Source organism: Colias eurytheme, chromosome 30, assembly GCF_061535395.1.
Source record: "Colias eurytheme isolate Ceu_HAF_F1 chromosome 30, ilColEury1 Martin Lab GWU primary, whole genome shotgun sequence".
Taxonomy (NCBI): Eukaryota; Metazoa; Arthropoda; class Insecta; order Lepidoptera; family Pieridae; genus Colias; species Colias eurytheme.
Window position 1 is genome coordinate 3705908 of NC_143009.1, and position 16892 is coordinate 3722799.

General features: G+C 34.4%; 1 protein-coding gene across 1 annotated transcript; it reads right to left on the bottom strand.

The window, feature by feature from the left end:
• Positions 1 to 16675, bottom strand: LOC149895773 (uncharacterized). Its single transcript, XM_090118540.1, has 10 exons — positions 16647 to 16675; positions 9547 to 9662; positions 8532 to 8686; positions 8136 to 8268; positions 6618 to 6800; positions 4732 to 4837; positions 4123 to 4263; positions 3155 to 3246; positions 2178 to 2327; positions 1 to 1231 (listed from the first exon to the last, which is right to left on the bottom strand). The coding sequence occupies exons 2-10, from the start codon at positions 9655 to 9657 to the stop codon at positions 911 to 913; spliced, it is 1392 nt and encodes a 463-aa protein (XP_089974666.1). The 5' UTR covers positions 9658 to 9662; positions 16647 to 16675; the 3' UTR covers positions 1 to 910.
• Between the last annotated feature and the right edge of the window lie 217 nt (positions 16676 to 16892).

The following is a 16892-nucleotide window of genomic DNA, read 5'->3' on the forward strand; positions in this document are numbered from 1 at the left end:
GTTATTTATAGGTATTACACATAAAACATAATATTTTTGTGCGTTTGTATTCATGCAAGCTTTATACAGTTAAACTAATTCTATTTAAATTGAATTCTATTTTCTATAAAATATTGAAGGATCAATTTCTCAATACATAAAAAATTTAAATAGGTATACATAAAAAAATGTTGTGTGGTTTTATGAAACCACGGTAAAAGTGAAACTGTTCGAACGGTTCCGAACACTGCTTTGTGTAGCGCATGTCGCGTGCCGAGTAGGTATACCTACTCGGCAGCCGCGATACACGCGACATGCGCTACACAGACCAAAAAGTTTGAGACGATGTAATAAAAGTTTCACTTTAATAATGTTCTGCTTGTTTTCCATAAGTAATACAAAATCATTTTGAAAGCATCAGTTTACTTTTCTCGATAATAACTTATTAAACAATTCACTTGACAAAACTGTATAAATTTATATTTTTCTAAATCGGATAAAAAAAAACTTAAATTAACAGAAAAATACGATAAATAAGCTTTAATTCTACTCCTACTACATGCAAAAAGTATTTATTATTGTTTCTTGAATATTACACATACTTAAATACTTAGTCTTATAATTATTTAAAAATATTTATCAATAGTATCGAAGTAAAAAATCGGCAAACCGATCTTATGAAACAGAAAACTGCCTATAAATGATTTTTTTTAAATCAAATTAACTCCATCGTTCCCTTATTCAAGGCAAAAAATTTCGCACTGGCAACCCAATTTATAAAATATTTGTTTCAAACCACCTACATTTTCCGCAAACTAGGCAAATAGATTGCGCGCTGGCAACACTATTTTTTCAACCATAAACAATCAATATTTGCGCATGGCAACTCCAAAAATGGAAGAAAAAAATTCAAAAACATAACTTATAAAGATTAACTGCATTCAAACAGCAAATAGCGATGCAATATGGTCGGAATTTCCATATTTTTGACAGCTTTCGCGAATTTAGTGCCAAAATGTTTGCGTAGAAAAATCCTAACTTGAGCCAATAAAGAAATGGGGTTTTTCGCGCGTTTTATAAGCACTTCTTTCTGTACTGGGTTGAGGATATTATTTCTTTTTATCATACAAAGGTCGAAAGATTCGGCCGCTTGTAGAAGGAGATAGTAGATATGTTGGTACTCTTCTAAGGTAACGTTTTGAAGGTGGTTTAAAATGCCGTCCGGGTCGCGGAACTGTGTTTTCATTATTACCTGAAATATAAAAAAAAAACTATTATTGTGTCCATAGACAAAATATCCAAAATTTTCTGCAAGAATTGTATTATTAATAGGTACATACAATGTTCCAATTTTAAATGAAACAGCTGAACCGATTTATGAGACAGTATTTAATTTAATTTATTTGTTTAATCATAAAATGGCATTTTAAATGGATAAAATCGATTTTAACTAAAGACACTTAAAAGAGTCAGTCAGTCAGGATATCTTAGCACAATTTCCCAGTAATTGCTGACCATTCAGCAAGTGATATTCTCTGTTTTTTTATACAATTAATCTATCAAGGGGATTATATTATATAAGCCACTAATAATATAGGTACAATACATGATCATACTCTGGCTATACTTCGCAGCAGCGCGAATACAATATCAGCATTTGCTGACCAAATATTCAGCATGTACTATGTGTGATTAAAGGGTTTATGAACTAACTAGATTTCCGCCCGCGGCTTCGCCCGCATTTTCAAAGGAAAACCCGCATAGTTCCCGTTCCCGTGGGATTTCCGGGTTAAAACCTATCCTATGTGTTAATCCAAGTTACCCTCTATATGTGTGCTAAATTTCATTGTAATCGGTTCAGTAGTTTTTACGTGAAAGAGTAACAAACATCCATACATCCATACTTACAAACTTTCGCCTTTATAATTGTATTAAGATGATAATCTTAATACTATCACTCTTTCACGTAAAAACTACTGAACCGATTACAATGAAATTTAGCACACATATAGAGGGTAACTTGGATTAACACATAGGATAGGTTTTAACCCGGAAATCCCACGGGAACGAGAACTATGCGGGTTTTTCTTTGAAAACGCGGGCGAAGCCGCGGGTGGAAAGCTAGTATTTATATCATGGACAAATAGATATTTATATTAGTCCATGATTTATATATTGTTTGATATGTATTTACATACCCTGGCTCCGCTTCTCAGCAGCGCGTATACGATATCAGCGTCGGGTTCAGTATTGCTGGCCAAGTATTCAGCAAGTGCTGGCCGGAGTTGAGCGCCATCTTCTTCATTGTAGACCTTTTGGTTTGGGTCTGCTCCGCTGTTTAGTAGAATCTGCGGGGAAAAATATACACACAAAATTGATTATGCCTAGGTTGCCTGGAAGAGATCACTTCTAAGTGATAAGGCCGCCTAATAAACTATACTGTTTTTTGTTTTGTATACTTATATGTATTAGCAATAAGTTTCCCATGTTTCATTAAAAAGCAATAAATAAATAAATTGATTTATGTTTATCCCACTTTTGTAAATAATCAAATAAACCTAAAATAATACAAAACCGTAGTTTTTACTTTTTACCGTTCTCAGAAGAATAAAAAATAGATACTTAGGTAGATATTAATAAAAAAATGAGATCGGTAATTTCGATCCGTAAATATTTAAATATAAAAAACAATAAAAAAAAACTATTTTCTGTCTTTGTTATCACGCTATAGTAGTTTTTTTCTGCTATTTATTCAATCTCTATATAATTTGTATCAAACATTAATTATTTAAAAATATTTTTTTAAGCTATTGCATAGCTTCTATCGCGGGCCTTGAGCGCGGGGACCGAATCGAGAAATTCCGTAACGAAAAAACCTCACGCTCCCCACGGGGACGGGTGCGGAGGTGTGGCTTGAAGGCATAGCATGCAATAGCTTTACCGCGGCAGTCCCCGAGTGACACACGTCTTTATCTTCTTATATATAAAAATGAATCGCAAAATGTGTTGGTAAGCGCACAACTCGAGAACGGCTGAACCGATTTCGATAATTCTTTTTTTATTATATTCCTTGAAGTACGAGGATGGTTCTTATGTAGAGAAAACGTAAATATGTACCACGGGCGAAGCCGGGGCAGACCGCTAGTTTATTTTAAAAATCCAAATATCTACTTACTTTAACGATTTCCTTTCTATTGGTTATATTGTCGGAGCATGCCACGTGTAGAGGCGTGCCAATCACTGAACTAGACGCATTCACACACGCACCTGTAAATTTAATTATTGTAATTGTTTATTATTTAAATAATTAATTAATTTAAAACTATTTATTTATTGAAGTGAAACTTCTTTATCGGGGTTGGAAAAAATTTAATGTAACATTTTTTCATTACGCGTGACATGTTTCCGTTACGCGCCATCTTTTTCTTATCCCTACCACTCGTGATTCGACGTATTTCTGTAAAGTTGCTTATAGTAAATTATTTTTTGAAAAATAAGGTCATAAAGATGTTTCACTTCTTACGTGTGTACACTAGTACACGCACACATTTTTTATTTATTATTTTATTTGATTTATTTCAGATAATTGCAATATCCATAATATTATAATTATTGTTAGTATCTTGTTACCTTATAACTATGTTTGATTAATGATTGTTTAATGATTATTTTTTATTTATTTTATTTTAATATGCTTTTATTGAAATAATAATGCTATTACTAAACCTAATTAATCGACTGGTAATATGAATCCTACTATTTCTACTATTTGTTATAATAATTCTACTAATCTCACAATACCTAATGTTTCTTATGGTCTTACGAATCATATTTTTTCTTTTAATCACATAAACTAGCACTACAACTACTTCTACTACCTTTACTACTACTAACTACCTTTACTACTACTTACTACTTATACTACTACTAACTACCATTACTACAACTAACTACCTCTACTACTATTAACTACTTTTCCTACTACTAACTACCTTTACTACTATAAACTACCTTTACTACTACAAACTGCTTTTACTACTTCTAAGTTCTACCTTTACAACTAAACACTACTTTTACTACTACAAACTACTTTTCCTACTACTCACTACTTTTTTACTACTACTACTAAAATTACTAACTCACCAGCATTCAAAAGCATTTGGACCATATCAACATCTCCTTTTAGTATAGCGAGGTCCAAAGGCGATGGTTTGTTTAAATCTGGACTTTCATAATTGACTTTAGCTCCTTGTTTTATCAATAAGTTCACTACTTCTGTGTTACCTGTAATTAAATTTTTATATCTATACTAATACTAATCTATAGTAATATTAAAAAGAGGAAAGGTTTGTATGTATGTATGGTTTTCAGTTTTCACGCATAAACTACTGAGGCGATTACAATGAAATTTAACACACATATAGAGGGTAACTTGGATTAACACATAGGATAGGTTTTATCCCGGAAATCCCACGGGAATGGGAACTATGCGGGTTTTCCTTTGAAAACGCGGGCGAAGCCGCAGGCGGAAATCTAGTTACTAATAATATTATAAAGCTGAAGAGTTTGTTTGTATGTTTGTTTGAACGCGCTAATCTCAGGTACTACTGGTCCGATTTGAAAAAATATTTCGTTGTTATATAGCCCATTTATCGAGGAAGGCTATAGGCTATATATCATCACGCTAAGACCAACAGGAGCGGAGGATAGCGGGTAAAACCGCGGGGCACAGCTAGTTTGATATCTACTCACCACTCAATACAGCATAATGCATGACAGTTCTGTAGTCATTTCTCACGTCAGCTATAGCGTTGACATCAGCTCCATAACTTATAAGGAGTAATACTGATTCTATTCCCTGGAACATTAAATAAATAAATATTTCAGTACAATTTTCACAGTACGATCTGATCCCATACTAATAAATAATAATAAATAAATATTATAGGACATTATTACACAAATCGACCTAGTACCACAGTAAGCTCAATTAAGGCTTGTGTTGTGGGTACTAGGCGACGATAAATATAATATTTAATAAATACATATATAGATAATAACACCCAGACCCAAGAACAAATAATTGAGTTCATCACACAAATATTTGCCCTGACCGGGGATCGAACCCGGGACCGTCGGCTCAGTAGGCAGTTACTTTACCACTGCGCCAACCGCGTCGTTAAGCTTTCGCTTGTGTTATGGAAAGCAGATGGCTGATAAACATAGGTACATCATTTTAAATAAACACTTATATATTATACCATAGATAATTAACATCCAGACACAGAGCAAACAAACAAACAAACAAAAATACTTTATTGTGCACCACAGAGAAAAGTACAAATAAGGACAAAATACATTAGTTAATAAAAGAGCACAACAGGCGGTCTTATCGCTCAGACAGCGATCTCTTCCAGACAACCTGGTGGACAAGGAGACGCAGTGCAAAAGTAATTAAAAACAGGGCAAAGTGCACTAAGAACAGAAAAAATAAAATAAATAAATTAAAAATAAATAAAAATACATATTATATAAATAGATAATAATATAAGCTTATAAATATACATAAACATACACATATATACATATACATAATGTACATACATAATATAACTAAATAAATAGATACAAACATATACATATATTATAATTGGAAAATAAACATACATAATATATAAATACACATACATAAAATAGAAAACGCACACCAACACAATTGACTAATAAAATAAACAATGAAATTACCGACTAATTGGATAAATAAAATTTCTTCAGTAAGTTTTTGAACGTAGATAGAGATTGAGCTGCTCTTATGTCTAAGGGTAAAGCAAACATCTATGTTCATCACACAAACATTTGCCCCGGGTGGGAATCGAACCCACGACTTCTGGCTTGGAAGGCAACTAACCCAACCGGTCAGTCAATATTAAATTTAAAATAACTGCAAGGATAAACTTTCTTTATTAGAAAATACAGTTTAACTTAGTGAGAAAAAACGTGCGGGTAGTTAAAAATAATATTATTAACTGCAATTTAGATTAATATTGGTTTAAAAAAATAATTATTCCTTTTAATGACACTAAAATATATCTATTTCATATAATAAAATCGTAGGAAAGTCAAAACTGTACATTGAATATTTTTTTTAAAAGAGTACTTGGGGCGTAATCTACAATAGATACCGAAGTCAAAAATATAGTTTTTAGAATTTTTGTCTGTTTGTTTGTATGTAAGTATGTCCGGGCTAATCTCAAAAAGTACTGCATGGATTTATTACAAATTTGGTACAGAGATAGCTTGAGACCTGAGGAAGGACATAGGATAGGTTTTATACCGAAAATCCCACGGAAACGGGAACTATGCGGGTTTTTCTTTGACTACGCGACGGAAAGCTATTTATTTTTATTTGTTTACTAGCGGTCCGCCCCGGCTTCGCCCGTGGTACATGTTTACGTTTTCTCTACATAAAAACCATCCTCGTACTTCAAGGAATATAATAAAAAAAGAATTATCGAAATCGGTTCAGCCGTTCTCGAGTTATGCGCTTACCAACACATTTTGCGATTCATTTTTATATATAAGATTTTTTGTTCTTAGCTGTGTATATAATATATGTGTAAACTAAACAAAAAACCTACCTTTCTCTGTCTGGCAGCCTTCATCAACGGCGTCAGACCTGATCTATCCCTCGAGTCAGGATTCGCTCCAAACATGAGCAGCAGTTCCAAATACTCAGGGTCGGAAACCAGATTGATTTCGGCACCGAAAAAGTATCTTTTATTCGGATCTGCGCCATGTTCTAATAGAAGACGGGCTACATCCTGTTAATAAATAAATATTTCAGGACAATTTTCACACACGGCACGATCTGATCCCATACTAAGCTTTCGCTTGTGTTATGGAAACCAGATGGCTAATAAAAATACATTTATAATTTTAAATAAACACTTATATAGATACCCAGACACAGAGCAAACATCTATGTTCATCACACAAATATTTGGCCTAGGTGGGAATCGAACCCACGACCTCTGGTTTGGGTAAGTATTTTTTAAGGGTACGCGCAGACAGAGAGCGTTCTGCGTTCCGCGTTCTGCGTTCTGCGTTCCGCGTTCTTTGTAATGTGAAGGATCTATAGCGCCGGCGCACACAGAACGCAGTTAGACCGCGGCGGTCATTCGGAACGCTTGCGTTCTCGCGTTCTCTGTACAGAATTACAAAGAACTCGCGTTCTCGCTATGGCTGGTCCGTCTTCTCCAATTGGTATCTTGTTTTTCTATTTCAGATTTTACATAGTCATGTAACTCATTGAAGCTATTTATTGACATTCGAAAATAAATATAAAATCTCTCTTCATCTTGAAGCAGCTCAGGGATAAGAATACTAAATTCTCCCATATCATCTCGTTTCGTGTTGATAGGGTGTACCCAACATTTTCTACTTTTTTTTGACTCCTCTAGACTCCACAAAAGCAAGGCTTCATCTTCGGAAGATGAACTTTCGAGAGAAATGTTTTACGTGCGGAGAGTCGCGAAATAGAACGCAAATGTCTTGAACGTGCTCCTGTGTGCGCTAGAACGCAGAACGCAGAACTGACGAACGCAGGACGCAGAACGCGGAACGCAGAACGCTGTATGTCTGCGCGTAGCCTAAAGTATTAAAAAAAAACAACAAATATTGGCCGAGGATGTTATATAACTAAACTATTACTTTATATTAGTTATACTGAAGATAACACTACAATAAGCTCTACTTAATATAATATAAAAAGTTAATAAAAATACGTACGGCAATTTTTGAGCGTTATTATAGGCCTAGTTGATGATGGTTTATTGAAAATTAACCTTCATAATTTTTATTTTATATGATGGAAAAAAATCATTATTATACACTATAAAGCACTGTCATAACATTTATCCCGGATATATTGTCTGATAATAACAAAATTGCATAATCTATACCCCCTTTATATGGTCTGATCACAAACTTACATAATGTATACCCCATTTATATGGTCTGATAATACACTTATATGGTCTGATCACAAACTAACATAATATTATATACCCCATTTATATGGTCTGATCACAAACTAACATAATGTACACCCCTTTTATATGGTCTGATAAACCATTTATATGTTCTGATGAACTTACATAATGTTTATTCCGTATAGCCAATCTCAATGGCTCATCACAGAGCGTTGTTCGTGGGAACTCTTCGCCCGTGTCCGGACGGTAGTCAACCGCTGCACCACTTTCAAGTAGCAGTTTCACGAATTCCGTGTAACTGTAGAAGAAATTATATTATTTTTAAAAATGGGTTATTTATACAAAGCGGTGACATTAACTAGATTTAATCAAACTAGCGGTCCGCCCCGGCTTCGTCCGTGGTACCTACATGTTTAAACTAACCTCTCAAGTTGGATCGAACTGCACATGGTGTGCGAATTATATTATAATCGGTTAAGTGGTTTAGGAGTCCATTGAAGACAAACATTGTGACACGAGATTTATATATATTAAGATTAAGATAAAATAATAAATACATACCCATGTTCCGCAGACAGATGCAAGGCACTATAACCACAGTCATCCGTCGCGTTGATATCGCAGCCTCTCACGAGAAGCAACCGAGTGGCTTCCAAATATCGCTGCCATATCGCATAGTGTAAGGGACGCAGGCCCTGTGTTACTGGCTCGTTTACCTGATAATAAAATAATATAATATAGCTATACTTAATATTATAAAGCTGAAGAGTTTGTTTGTTTGTTTGAACGCATTAATCTCGGGAACTACTGGTCCGATTTATCGAGGAAGGTTAGGCTATATTTCATCACGCTACGGGCAACAGGAGTGGAACCACGGGGGTGAAACCACGCGGAGCAGCTAGTTATAAATAAGGAGTGGAATAAAAAGAATATAATGAATGTAGGGTAGAAATATAAATGTTTTGCTACTAATAGTAATACTATAAGGTACAATTAAAGAAATTTACTAGCTGTAGATCTATCTATAATCTTAGCTGATGCGGAGATCGGTATTGAAATGGTAATATAAACACAGTTTAATAGTTATTAATGAAAAATTAAAATTATATTCTTCTTTTTGGCTAAGGAATGAGCATTATGAGTTATTCTTCAAGCTTTTAATTTATACGAAAACAAAGGTAATAAGATATTTCCTTTTAGATGGCACATGAATCTTCTTATATATAAAAATGAATCGCAAAATGTGTTGGTAAGCGCATAACTCGAGAACGGCTGAACCGATTTCGATAATTCGTTTTTTATTATATTCCTTGAAGTACGAGGATGGTTCTTATGTAGAGAAAACGTAAACATGTACCACGGGCGAAGCCGGGGCGGACCGCTAGTATTATATAAGTTACTAGCGGTCCACCCCGGCTTCGCCCGTGGTACATATGAAAAATAGATGTTGGCCGATTCTCAGACTTACCCGATATGCACAGAAAATTTCATGAGAATCGGTCCACCCGTTTCGGAGGAGTATGCAGACTAACATTGTGACACGAGAATTTTATATATAAGTTATTATATAACATACCTTTGCACCACAAGCCAGTAAGATTCTTATCTCATCGAGAGGTACCATCCGAATGATGGAGTCAGCCAGCTCGCGCTGCAGCGACTTGTCTGTGATCACTTCTGAAGGCATGGTTGCTGAAATAGTACATGTATCATTAATTATTTAAATCGTAAAATCCACACTTGGTCCAAAAAGATAAGTTTTTATTTGAAGAAGTTGTTTTTATGGAAGGTTTAATTTTAATTTGTTAGGTTTTCAACAAAACGGGCGAAGCTGCGGAGAGGTGGTTTTTGCAATTTTGACACACACTAAAATCCAGAATCCTAGATTAACTTTATTATAGAAAGAAAGAAAGAAAGAAAGAAAAAAAGCTTTATTGCCAACAAAAACTAAGACTATCTTAACTTAAAAAGTAAACACATATTTGGCAACCGTAACCGTATGACCGCCTCCTTGGTACAGTGGTTGACGCGTGAGCTTACACCGAGGGGTCCTGGGTTCGATTCCCGGTGGAGACGAAGAAAAAAAATGTCTCGGTCTGGCAGGACACAGAAGGCTGATCACCTACTTGTCCCTAAAGAAAATCGATCAGTGAAACAGATGTATAATGCATCTGCCCCTTACCCCACTAGGGGACATGGCACTTCACACATAGAACCGTAAGTAGTAACCTATTGTTGCTCAAATTGGATAGTGGCAGTATTCATTGCCCATTCAGTCTCAATTTTTTTTCTAATCTAGGTATGTTTATTAAATTATTATTATTACCAACCTTTTTTCTATATTGTACCTTCAAAGTTGTATAATAAGTACCTATCAGTTACAACGTCGAATTTCACTAAATAATTTCAGGACTAGCTGATAAAGTCACTGATAGCCTATTCAACACTTTAATCTTTAATTTCTACAGAGACTACTATATTACTTGCTCTGTGACAGAGACGTTACACAGAACACATCCAGGTGGATGATACTTTCAAACTGAATAATTAAATAAAGCCAATAAAAAGTTTGCGTTTTATTTGTGAACTGAAAATAACAACACGTGCGCGTGTTGTGTAACAAATGCGTATTTGATACGACCAATGGTCAATATCTATTCTATTATTACCACGATTTACAACATGTGTCTAATACAAAGGTCGTAAACAAACGCAATCAAATGTATGGGGCAACGACATTTTACATTGCGTAGTTTGACGTTTTATAGGATAATTTTATTAATGCCATTAGAAATAGAGATTAATTTTGATTGACTGTTTAATCACTATATTTAACTTGTAGTAAATGTCGCTAATAATAAAAGTGTGGTAAAAATATGTATGCAATTTTATAACAATGTATGGGTCGGGACAATGACTTGATACATGTCAGCTAAAATTGGTTGGTGTTAGCTTGGTGTTTTTGTATAGCTTTTCTAAAGAATCTGCCATTACCTTTAATGCTGTTTATTTAAAAAAATATTATGAAATTACAACCATTACAAGTTACAACGCAATAATAATGCAAGTGCATCAAGATATCCATAAATCTATTTAAAAGTGCGATTCGCATATTTGAATACTAGTATAGCATGGTACACATCTTTTATCTTCAATAGAACCAAAACAAAGCCAGCCCCCCTAGACAAGTGGCTTTCTATTAGCGTAAAGTTGAATAGAATAGATTATGAATGTATGAGATTGACGTAATCAATCGTCGTCGTCGTCGTAATCAAACGTCAATCTCATACATTCATAATCTATTCTATTCAACTTTACGCTAATAGAAAGCCACTTGTCTAGGGGGGCTGGGTAAGGGATTGGCCAATTCCTTGAAATCCACCAACTGTTTTCTAATACTTTCAATAACAATGTTTTTTAAAAATAATCCCCGTTCATATCAAAAACAAAAACAATACGCATTAGGCACATGCGCAGACAAAAACATGTAAACATGCACACGTGGCGCCATCTACTGTGAAACAAAATGAAGCAAGTTCATTGGCCTGTACGACCAGTATATGATGACACTCCGTTAAAACTGAGAGAAAGAAAATTATTTGAAGGCAGGGGTCTTCCTTATTTGGTTTTGGCAACGATCCATACTTTAGTTTCCTTACCTGTTTTCGTATTTTCAAGGACGTTTCACTTATTTTTAGCCATGATCACTATTTTCCACGTAAGATAATAATTTGGTGTTTTTCAAGGAAGTTTATAAAGATGTATGTGAAGTAATTTGGCTGCAATTGTAGGCCACGATTTATTTCAATGGAAAGTACCGCTTGTACTAAATTAACCTTATTAAAAAAGGTTACGGTAACATCTTTAAATACCAACCCTGAAAAGGGCATCTACTGTAATTTTTAGCATGAGCAGAAATTAAATTAAATTATTTACCATACTTGTTCTTTGCTAATATGTAAAAGTAGCTGTGTCTCGCGGTTTTACCCGCACTGCTCCGCCTCTATTGGTCTTAGTATTCTGATATATAGCCTATGTGTTAATCCAAGTTACTCCCTGTGTGTGCCAAATTTTATAAAAATCGGGTCAGCAATTTTGCGGAAAGGAGTAACAAACAAACGCATTTAAACATGCATAAGAAGATAGAGAAACTTTCACAATTTTCCGAAATGAGAAACGTATTATTCCTAACCTCTCATAACTTCATAAGTTACCATCATTGTTATTTTATCCAGACCTCTGATTTCATCGAAAAAATATGAGAATTGGAAGTGAAAATAGGAATATGTCCTACCTTTAATATTAATTTCGTCTATCAATATTAACTTTTCTACCTTCACCACTACCACCAAACTGCACAAAACAAAAAATCTTACGCAATTCTCACGTGAACTCCATATTTTAACTACACATGATCAAATCAATCGTGACCACATCAAAGACTCTTGGCCACGTGCTTTATCGTGGCATAGCTCCAGAAATCACTGCCAAGTTGGTACAAGGTATGACATCAGGGGGATTTCTGTGAAGCACCAATTTTTCTTCATTCTACATGATTCTACGCATCTTTGTTACAGATTTCCTCAAGTATTTGTCGTTTGGCCTTATTCTGCTTTGTATTTAACGCGTCTTTGTTACCAATTTTATGATGTTTTTGTTGAATGATCTTTGATGAAATGATTTAAGGCCAATAAAATCCTTCTTTCCTTGTCTGAGGCCGATAGTTTTGGAATTAGTTATATTTTCTTAATGCATTTCTCGAGTATCAGCGATATTTTATGTGTCTTTGTTATAAATGTTTCGTCGTCTACTATATCTTTCTTATAGGTATATATAAAAATGAATCGCAAAATGTGTTGGTAAGCGCATAACTCGAGAACGGCTGAACCGATTTCGATAATTCTTTTTTATTATATTCCTGGAAGTACGAGGATGGTTCTTATGTAGAGAAAACGTAAACATGTACCACGGGCGAAGCCGGGGCGGACCGCTAGTTACATATAGTATTTGTTTTAAGGTGTACCAGTTTCATGTTTATTTATGTCGTATAATCCACATTAAAACTTAATGATTTATTCACAAAACACGGTTTTTGGACTTTATATTGTTCTGGCAGCGTACAGAAGGTTGATCACACAATCTACTAATATTATAAATGCGAAAGTTTGTGAGGATGGATGTGTATGTGTATGTTTGTTACTCTATCACGCAAATACTAGGTACTGAACCGATTGAAATGAAATTAAGCATAGATTAACACATAGGATAGGTTTTATCCCGGAAATCCCACGGAAACAGGAACTATGCGGGTTTTTCTTTGAAAACGCGGGCGAAGCCGCAGGCGGAAAGCTAGTAGCTCATAAATCGTGCCACGGACCTCCTATGAGGGTACAGGCCACAATCCTGGCCAAGTGCAGCAGATGTCACATGTCGTCGAACTTTAAATCTTTGACATGCCGGTTTAAAACGCAAAATGGCCTAGCATGTGTAGCAATACATTTGTTTAGTTTTCATCAGCTGTTATCATGCGCCTTTGGCTATCGGAAGAAAACAATATGGAGCCAAATGATTTTTCACCTGAGATTCTTAAGCGATGATTGATGATTGCTTGTCTCTTTCTATCTCGCTTCATTTAAAAGTGACAGCTTATGTAAACATGATTTGACATCGAACTTGGCTGCGTTATGAATGCGGAATGATCTTGTGATAACTATTTATTGTTATTGTTGATAATTTAGATATCTATATGTATAGATATAGTAAATTGCCCTACGCGTCTGTCTGTCTCTTTAAAGCTTGTAGAATGTTTTCAAGTTATTTGGGAACATTTCCGATGAGTGAAAGGCATTGCGCTACTAGATTAACTAAATATTGCTTACACTACAATATTTTTTTCAGGCATTTAGTAGAATGGTCTATATTGAATAATATTATCAAATCAAGAGAAATCGCGGCCAATAGCTAGTTTATAATCTTCAAATAAACTTGGCGACACTACAAACTATAACACCGTTTACTTTATGTAATTATTTACGATAAATAGGATGATCGTCGATGAAATTATATGAATGACGTCTTTACAAGGTCATCTTAGACGTCGTGTCTTAGAAGCGTCTGCCAATGTGAGCACTGTTGCTATAGAAACCTGTATAGTTTGACATCAGATTCGTTGAAATAACCTTGCAATGGAGTTATGTATTTGGATGAAAATACTACTTTTTATGTAGGTATTAATATCGTCAAATTATTTAAATTTATTGCTTCTTTCATATTCTTACAATAGCATAGCCTGTTTATTCTAAAAAATAAACAGAAAAAGTAATAATTCATGGAAAATTTCGAAGCTAAACATTTCATACAAATAAGTACAAAAATGTCTGCAAGTACCAAGGCAACGCATGAAGTCTGACTATCAAAATGGCCGCTTAAAATAGAATCCAGACGTTGACCCCGGCCATGACACTAAACTTTTTGGCATCGTTTCACGTATTTCTGGAAAAACGGGGCAATACTCTACGCAGCAAGTCTAATTAAACAACAAAAAATTTTTATTAGTTATATCACTTTTAGAGCAGATTTTAACGATTTCGTGTGTTGGATCTGTCTCCGTTTGAATTTGGATTATATCTGTAAAAATTAAAAAAAGAAATCGAAAAAAAAATATACCGAACGGAGTCTCTTTTAATTTTCGGTGAATCGTGTAAAATAAAATTGTACTTAGTTGTTCACATATAGTATAGACTAGCTTCCGCCCGCGACTCCGTCCGCGCGGAAAAATTAAGATTTATTTATTTCTACGTATTTTTCCGGGATAAAAAGTATCCTATTTTATGCCCAGGATAATAAGGTATAATTATACCAAGTTTCATCGAAATCGAACTGTTAGTTTTTACGTGATGCCTTCACATACAGACAGACAGACAGACAAAATTTTTTTTAATCACATATTTGGGTTTGGTATCGATCCAGTAACACCCCCTGCTATTTATTTTTTCAATCTTTTCAATGTACAGAATTGACCCTTCTACAGATTTATTATATGTATAGATATTGAAGGACACTAATGGTATGGTATTTAACAATATTTCTTTGTGAATTTGTAAAAATTGTAAAGTTAATTGAACGCATTTTATATTAGCAGCGATTTGTTGCGATCACACTGAAAGTATAGGCCTATATAATTTATCACATGGATTTCCTAGTTCCTACCCATATAGAGGACAAAGTAGCAGGCAGACGCATTAAACACTTGCAACCAGAACAAAGTAATATTAAGTTCAAAATATTTATAATCCGCAACACAAAGGCGTAGGCGTGTGTTTATAAACGCACGCTCGAAATAAACGCCCTGTTTACATGCTCTTTGAATGGGATTAATCAGGATTAATGAATGTTTTCCCTACCTAACTACGTTTCTGTTTGCGATTTATTTGAGTTAGTGGGGCATAAGATATGATAATTATTAATATACTCTGTGGAAAAGTGTCAGACCTGTCAGACTGTTTATATGGTCTGGTTGTTAGTCCATTCAAAATTTGTCTATATTCTCGATTCCGAGAGGTATAACATTCGAATTAAGATGATCGACTTTTTTTAATGATTATCAATAAAAGACTGTCTATCAACTTAATTTCGCTCCGTACGACTGTTTAAGTTTCATTGTAACTTTTTTGAAGTGAAAACTTCTTTAGCGGCGTTGGGTATAAAATCGTAAACTCGCGTCAGGACACGTGACCTGATCGAAAAAGCGTAAGACGGATACCATTCCAAAATATCAAACATGCTCAACGTTATTAATCAAGTTTTCACTTCTGCCGGCACTCCCGAGTCCCGGAGTGCAACCCGTCTTTTTGAAGTGAAAACTTCTTTAGCGGCGTTGGGTATAAAATCTTAAACTCGCGTCAGGACACGTGGCCTGATCGAAAAAGCGTAAGACGGATTTTTTTTAGCCCTTATAGACGGATACCATTCCAAAATATCAAACATGCTGAACGTTAATAATCAAGTTTTCACTTCTGCCGGCACTCCCGGAGTGTAACCCGTCTTTTTTTTTAATAAAGTTTGTGCAGGTTCTGGCTTTATACATTTACGTATCAAAAAATTTTTATCATAGTTACAACAAGACATCTGCATTCCAACATTTCAATAATAAATCGCATAAATTTATATTTGTTTTGAATCGATGTTTGGTTATTAGAATATAATATAGGTTCACGCTTGGTTCACGCAATAGGCTGTCTTTTATCTCGATGATATATAGATATGTATAGGAATGAGTTATCGTTATTTCTCTAAAATACTAATATAATGTGGTTTTCTCTAATGTATTTTTCATCGCCTTCTTGATCTATTGTTGTTGAAATGATCGAATTTAGAATTAGTCTAACGCATGTTATTTCAATAATTAATTATAGTTATAGCGAGCGTGTGCGGTTCATTTCGTGATAAAAATTTCAAATTCATAAATTAATAAGTCCAATACGATTATAACATAATTTATGGATATAATTTAATCCATTTTTCGATCACAACACAACATGCCTAGTCCTTTTGTAATCTAAGCCTAGTCCTATTATTTTATTTATTAAATATCTCATATATATAACTTAAAATGGCATGCAATATTTCAATATTAATTTAGCACCAAAATTATAATTAAATAGATTTCAGACTTACCGAATTGCAGTCAACTTCAAATTTCAAAACAAAACACGCGCACAAAGCTTTTGTCAAAAATATCTTGGAAAAAAAAACACTTCGCTGTTCGCGCGCTTTTCTTGACAGCAATGACCGAAGAACACGAGGGTGCAGATAAAACAAAACGTTCAATAATACAGATTATAATTATCAGAGACGCGACGTCCGTTCAGTAACTTGATCAAATTGGAACTGTTGTTGCAACATGAAAGTTTTGTTCTGGAG